The sequence below is a fragment of the Solanum tuberosum genome, unplaced genomic scaffold (genome assembly GCF_000226075.1).
Source record: "Solanum tuberosum cultivar DM 1-3 516 R44 unplaced genomic scaffold, SolTub_3.0 scf00235, whole genome shotgun sequence".
NCBI lineage: Eukaryota > Viridiplantae > Streptophyta > Magnoliopsida > Solanales > Solanaceae > Solanum > Solanum tuberosum.
This window is the reverse complement of record NW_006239159.1, coordinates 107,914-115,616: the sequence shown is the minus strand read 5'-3', so window position 1 is coordinate 115,616 and position 7,703 is coordinate 107,914. Positions and strand designations below refer to the sequence as shown.

General features: G+C 33.0%; 1 protein-coding gene across 1 annotated transcript; it reads left to right on the top strand.

Annotated features, from left to right (window-relative positions):
- Positions 1–2,755: 2,755 nt before the first annotated feature.
- On the top strand, positions 2,756–6,400 carry LOC102583440 (putative receptor-like protein kinase At3g47110). The gene is made up of 3 exons (XM_006356845.2): positions 2,756–3,650; positions 3,972–5,972; positions 6,054–6,400. Exons 1-3 carry the CDS (start codon positions 2,756–2,758, stop codon positions 6,398–6,400), a joined length of 3,243 nt encoding a protein of 1,080 aa, XP_006356907.2.
- The last annotated feature ends 1,303 nt before the right edge of the window (positions 6,401–7,703 follow it).

Here is a 7,703-nt window from a genome sequence, read left to right as displayed (position 1 = left end):
CGGCCCATTTGAAATATGCAATTCAATCTTATCATTTTGAGATACCAAAACAATATTATAATTACTCTTATACGTAAAAGCGTTGCAATAAAGGCTTTTTAGATTATTATTTTTGCAGGTTTATATTTTGTTTTTAATTTTATTTTATTTTTTATATATAATAGAATTCAACCTTTATAAATCTTTGTTCCTTACAAAATGGCGTCTTCAACCTTTCGTCGAGTCCTTTTTAGCCAGTTGCAATCCATTTGAAAAAACATCATTCAAAACATTAATATTTTCAAATCATAAAAAATATTAGAAACTCAGTTTCCTTATGATTTCTAACATCAATTTGCATCAAAAGTATCAAAAAATACAAATCTGAAAATCAGAATCTCATTTTTGAATCAATTTGCCAATTCCATAAATAAAAAGACAGTTTTAAACATATATATTTGTCCACGTAAACATACAAAATAATGCAAAATTATAAATAGTAATGTGTCCACGTGCGCACATATATACCTTTAAAATACACTATTAAATATTTCAGGGGGTAAAAAATACGGTATTAAATAGTCTAGGGAGATAATAGGTCCTTATGAAAGTTTAGTATCGCAACAGCAAATCCGACTAAAGTTGAGGTAGTTTTTAGACCCTTATCCCTATTATAAAATTCAAAACCAATAAAAAATAAAATTTTAATTTCACCTCCACTAAGATCTTCTAGCAATTGAAACCTCACTCTTATATGGTATGAATTTAAAAAGGTGAAGTATTGTTTGTAGGACCCATTGAATCAAACATGTCATATTTATGACATATATTCACCCAATCAAGAACAATTTCTTGATCCGTTACCATAGTGGGCAACGTGGCCTAAGATTTTATTGTTATGATGGGTATTTGCTATATGGACCATCTCAAAAAAAGTTTCAAACATTAAACTTTAATTTGCCTAACACCAAATTTTAACGATGCTTATCTCCATCACCAACTATAATGAAGTAAAAATTCGTTCATATTCAAATTAGGTATCGTAATATGACTTCATATTGTTTTTAAGAGATAAATTGGTATTATTTAATATTTTTAAAGAAAACATATGGCAAGTATAATTTATTATTGAAAGTCGTACGACTAGCAATTAGTTATGTTGAAATAGTACAAGTACGTCTCTTATGTCATATTTATTTAATAGAGTTGTTCAACTATTCAACTTATAATATTTATAGTAGTATTTTAAATACGAGATTCTAATGTGGATACAAGTATTTTGTTTTTCCCTAGGGGTTGACCTTTTTAATGAACAAAATCATAAAAAGATTATCTTTCGTCTCAAAATAAGCATAATTTTAGTAATCGAAAACTATTGTCCCAAAATAAATGTCGCGTTAGGAATTTAAAACAAAAATTTATTATTTTATTCAACTACACCCTTATATTTTACTATCCTCTTATTAGTGTTCAATTCTCAAGAAACATTTATTAAAATAGAAATAGTTTAGTAAACTACTACCTATTGTATTTATTATTCTCTTAATAGAGGTAGTTTTTTTAAGTGACTTATTTTTGAATGGAATGAATACTTGTTACAAGTAGCAAGACTTTGAAAGAAGACCGTTCAATGGGAAAAGAAAAAAAAAATAGAAAGAGTTTGAAAATTGGAAGGAAGCTTTGACATGAAAAAACTAAAACAGGAAAAAGACCAAACAAAAATAGAAAAATGATAAAATCTTATTACGTAACGTAACGTATCTTATTCTATCCATATCAAGAAGTATCTATTCAAAACAAACGGCAATCTAGGTGGGTACACGTGCACCCCTTAACTTCGGAAAAAATCATGTATATCTATATTGAGAAACTGATATAAATTAGGATATAATTAACGGTGTATCTATGAAAAACATAGGAGTGTCATTGTGCTATTAGTACAAGCTAGAGGATCCACTTATGAGGCCTGGGTTCGAATCTAGCTAGAGCGTTATTTCACTCGGGGCCGGCTCTATGCTTTGGGAAATAAGGCTATTGCCTAATTTGGGGGCCCAAATTTTTTTATCAAGAATAAATTATGTGTTAAATTTTTTATATAAAATATTGATTATTTATTATAAAAAGTATATTTAAAAAAATATATTATTCTACCACTTTAGCATTTTTTGTACTTTGTTAAAATAACAATTAATAGTGAAAAGTGTTGAACGAAGTGAATTACAAATTCTTTTTTTATTTCTTTTTAAATTTTAGTTTCAAGCATTACTACAAGCATATTAAAATGGGGTATACCAAATCATCAACTTTTTGAGTCAAATTATATGGTTCTAACTCTTATCTTTATTTAATATTTGTCAACTTATTACTTATAAAATTATGTTAACAATTCATATAATAATTGCCTCACTGAAAATATGTTTTTCAATGTTGAGTTGATAAAATCTTACCTAAAATTAATAACTGGAAAAACAATTTAAATACTAATAATTTTCATCTAAATAGTTTAAGAAAAATATTTTTTTGAATAAATACATATATAAAGTTTGTTTATATTTTAGGCCTCGAATTAAAATTTTGCTTAGGCCCCCAATAACGTTGAACCGCCCCTAATTTCACTGTTTTTATTTGTGCACCAAAGTCTTCAAATCGTGGTTCACCCTCTGCTAATCGGAGTACATATAAATATATTAGTACTAATAGTGTAGTCTGTATTATAACTCAAACACAAAAAATGAATATGAAGAAGTTGGAAAGAAGAAATACTATTGTTATTGTTATGTTAGTTGTTGCATTTGATCACTTTACTGCTTCTTTGGCTAACATTGCCACTGATGAAGCTGCTCTTCTTGCCTTCAAATCTCACATTTCTTCTTCTTCTGATCCCAACAACAACAACGTAGTCGTCTTGCAAACCAACTGGTCTTCTTCAATTCCATCATCAGTTTGCACCTGGATAGGGATCACTTGCAACGGGCGCCATAGAGTCACTGCTTTAGACATTTCTAGCATGCAACTTCATGGAACCATTCCTCCACACCTTGGAAATCTCTCATTTCTCTTATCCCTTGACATTAGTAACAACACTTTCCATGGAGATCTCCCCGAAGAGTTGTCTCATTTGCGGAGGTTGAAATTGATTGATGTTACAAGAAACAATTTTAGTGGTACCATTCCATCATTCTTAAGTTTGTTACCTAACCTTCGATTCGTTTACCTTTCAAACAACCAATATTCAGGGGAAATTCCATCTTCCCTTTCCAATCTAACAAATCTTCAAGAGTTAAGAATACAGAGGAATTTTCTTCAAGGAAAAATCCCTCCTGAAATTGGCAATCTTCGTTACTTGACTTTTTTAGACCTGCAAGGTAATAGACTTACTGGCTCTATACCGTCGTCAATCTTCAACATGACTTCCTTGACAACACTTGCTATAATACACAATCGTCTTGTCGGTAAACTTCCTGTAGATATTTGTGACAATCTACCAAATCTTGAAGTACTTTTACTCTCAACAAACAACCTGGATGGCCTAATACCACCAAATTTACAGAAATGCTCAAAGCTACAACTGCTGACATTGTCTGGCAATGAGTTCACTGGACCTATACCAAGAGAACTTGGGAACTTAACTATGCTCACAGTCTTGCATCTTGGAGAAAACCATTTAGAAGGTACGTCATATGAATTACTCCCTCTGTTTCAATTTGTTTATCTAGTTTTGACTTGGCACTGGTTTAAGGAAGTAAAAAGGACTTTTGAATCTTATTGTCTGTAAAATGTACCAAAATACCCAATAATCTTAGAGTCTTAAACAGGTCGGGTGAAAAGTTGAAATTAAGAAGAAAAGACGAACTGACTAAAAAGGGAAGTAAGACAAACAAATTGAAACGGAGGAAGTATATCTTTATGCTTTTGTGTTTATTTTAAGATTTCTCAAAAGCTAAGCAATATCAATATGTACTAATGTTTATGCATTTTACTCTAATTGACAGGAGAGTTACCGGTCGAGATAGGTAACCTACAAAACCTCCAAGTACTTGGGTTAAGAAATAATAAGTTAAATGGTACTATTCCTGCAGAAATTTTCAACATTTTAGCATTGCAGATATTGACAATGTATGGAAATCAGTTATCAGGTAGTTTACCTTCAGATTTAGGCGTTGGAACGCCTAGTCTTGAAGAAGTTTACCTTGGATCAAATGAACTCAGTGGACGAATTGCTCCTACCATCTCGAATTCTTCAAAGCTAACACTTCTAGACCTTGCAGACAACAAGTTTACAGGTCCAATTCCTGATTCACTTGGTTCATTAGAGTTTCTTGAAGTCCTATTCTTGGGAGGTAACAATTTCATTAATGAGCCATCTTCTTCTGAGTTAAGATTCGTCTCGTCCCTGACTAATTGTAGATATTTAAGAGAAGTGGTCATTGAAGATAATCCTTTGAATGGTTTTCTTCCATCCTCTATTGGAAACTTTTCTGATTCTTTTCGGATGTTTGTTGCACGTAGAACCAAACTGAAGGGCACAATCCCGGAAGAAATTGGAAACCTGAGTAGCTTAGGTGTGCTAGCTCTGTCTCATAATGACTTGACTGGTTCGATACCTGAGCAGTTGAGAAGCATGAAGAATCTTCAAGAATTTTACTTAGAAAATAACAGCCTAAGTGGAACAATACCTGATGATATCTGCAGTTTACGAAATCTTGGAGCTTTAAAATTGACTGGAAATCAAATATCTGGTTCAATTCCAGCATGTTTAGGAAATGTTTCTACTTTAAGATATCTTCATTTAGCTTTCAACAGATTGACTTCCACCTTACCTGAAACCCTGTGGAGCCTTCAAGATCTCTTGGAACTCAATGCATCAGCAAATCTGTTTAGCGGGCACATACCTCCTGAGGTTGGTAATCTAAAGGCTGTGTCACTAATTGATCTGTCAAGAAATGATTTTTCTGGTAATATTCCTAGTACTATAGGGGCTCTTGAAAAGTTGATTAGTCTTTCCATGGCACACAATAAATTGGAAGGGCCTATTCCGAGTTCATTCGGGAAAATGGTGGGCTTGGAATTCTTGGATTTTTCTTACAACAATCTTACTGGTGAAATTCCAAAGTCACTTGAAACACTCTCACATCTCAATTACTTTAACATCTCTTTTAACAAATTAAGAGGAGAAATTCCTAGTAGTGGTCCATTTGCAAACTTCACCAGTCAATCTTTCATTTCCAATTCTGCACTCTGTGGTGCTCCTCGCTTTAATGTGTCGCCATGCCTCATCAAATCCACCAAGAAATCAAGGAGACACAGAGTTCTAACAAGTCTGTATATCGTATTAGGTATTGGATCAATGATTCTCACATTGGTTCTAGGATATGTTTTGTTAAGGTGGCAAAAGAGAAGGAAGAATTCAGGTCAAACAGATGCATCTTTGGTTAAAAGACATGAAAGAATCTCTTATTATGAACTTCAGCAAGCAACGGAAGGATTCAGCGAGAGCAATTTGCTTGGTACCGGAAGTTTCAGTATGGTATACAAAGGGATACTTAAAGATGGGAATCTTTTGGCAGCTAAGGTATTCAATGTGCAATTGGAGGGAGCATTCAAGAGCTTTGAAACAGAATGTGAGATACTACGCAACCTTCGCCATAGAAATCTAACAAGAGTGATCACTAGTTGTTCCAACCCAGACTTCAAAGCCTTAGTATTGGAATACATGCCCAATGGAACACTTGATAAGTGGCTACACTCTCATGACTTGTTCTTAGACATGTTGAAGAGGTTGGACATTATGATAGATGTGGCATCGGCATTAGATTATCTCCACAACGGGTATCCAACACCCGTGGTGCATTGTGACTTGAAGCCAAGCAACGTCTTGCTCGATCAAGACATGGTTGGTCATGTGAGTGATTTTGGCATTTCAAAATTGCTAGGTGATGGGGAGACTTTTGTACAAACAAGGACTATTGCAACCATCGGATACATTGCTCCAGGTAATAGAAATTTCAAACTTGTCATCCTTTAGATTTTCACATTTCAAACTTTATCTAACAAGATTTCTCCCATGATTGCAGAGTATGGACAGGACGGAATAGTATCCAAATGTTGTGATGTTTATAGTTTCGGTATCATGATGATGGAAACATTTACAGGTATGAGACCAAGTGATGAAATGTTTACGGGAGATTTGAGCCTAAGATGTTGGATTAATGATTCTTTTCCTAATGGAGTTGTGGATGGCAATTTGTTAAGGCCAGAGGAAGAACATATTAAAGAGAAAATGCAATGTGTATTGTCTATCATGGAATTGGCTTTGAGTTGCACTTTAGTGTCACCTGATGCAAGAGTTAACATTGAAGATGCTCTTTCAGCCCTCCAGAAAATAAGATATCAGTTTGTCAATAGTTGTGCAAGGACTTAAAAACAAATCATCAAAGGATTTATTTTGTATTATTTAGGTTCGAAATTCAATTTAAATGATTTGGATACAAGCTATGCAGGGATTAATTATAATGAGATTAGCTAATTAGTTATATAGAGATTATTTTTATTGGGTGTTTGGTTCATGACACTAAAGAGTTGAATGTCTTTGTTCATCCCTCATCAAAAGAATCTAATGATCTACATAAACTAATACACTAAATACAGCATCAGGTCTACAACCAAATGGAGCTTTCTGTACATCAACTGCTATTCTCTAGACCAAGGATGTCATTAGCATTACTACGAGCAACCTGAGCATGTCATGACTTTAAGGTTGTGTTTTGTAGAAAATGTTTTCCAATTTTTCCTTGTTCGTTTCATCAAATACTTTGAAAAACATTTTCTATAAGAAAACTGCTCCTTTTTTTTCCCGAATTTATATCACTAGACAGAGCGTCATAGAAAAACTGCTCCTTAAAAATGAGGAAAATGACTTTCCTGATGAAATAGGGAAAACAAGTTACATTCCACATTGATTGTGTCCTCTGTCCTCCCCACCCCCATAGCCCTCACCCCACCCCAACCCACCTCCCATAATATTTATCTAAATTATATCCAAATGGCCGCACACATAGCCTCTTAGAAACAACTAGAAATATTAATATTGCACTTGGAAATAATTATAAGCGCGAATTAATAACTTCTACAACACCAAGGTGACAAACCAAGTATTGCATCATCATCATCTAGCTAATCAGACAAGAACCCTCGACACCATAAATAAATTCCTCCTTCTGCTCATGTTTGTTTTAATTGAATACGAGCAATATGTAGAATCAGAACAAGTAATTGTTAAAATTCTTGCAAGAATATCCATCCACTTTGAATTCTAAGGAGGTCTGAAACAGCTTGTACACACATCATTGTTTTTGGACATCCTTGTTAAAATTTATGCCTGTGTGTATTCTGTATTTGATTCAAAATTATGAATTCTTTCATCTATCACGATAACAAAGAAAATTTATGTGTGTATTCTATATTTGATTCAAAATTAAAACTTTATCTAAATATTTTCTTACATTTCGAACAATTTGATAAACCCATTAGATTTTAAGATTAGGAGGCATCATATAGTTTTTTTTTTATCCGATTTCTATCAAGTTCTTTCAATTTTCGGGGAATTCATTGATTCTTTCAAAGTTATCATTTCTAATTTTGAAGTTATATCACAACTTCACCTTCCTTTTTTTACTACTATTAGTTTTACTCTCTTTAATTTTAAAACTTTATCTAAATATTTT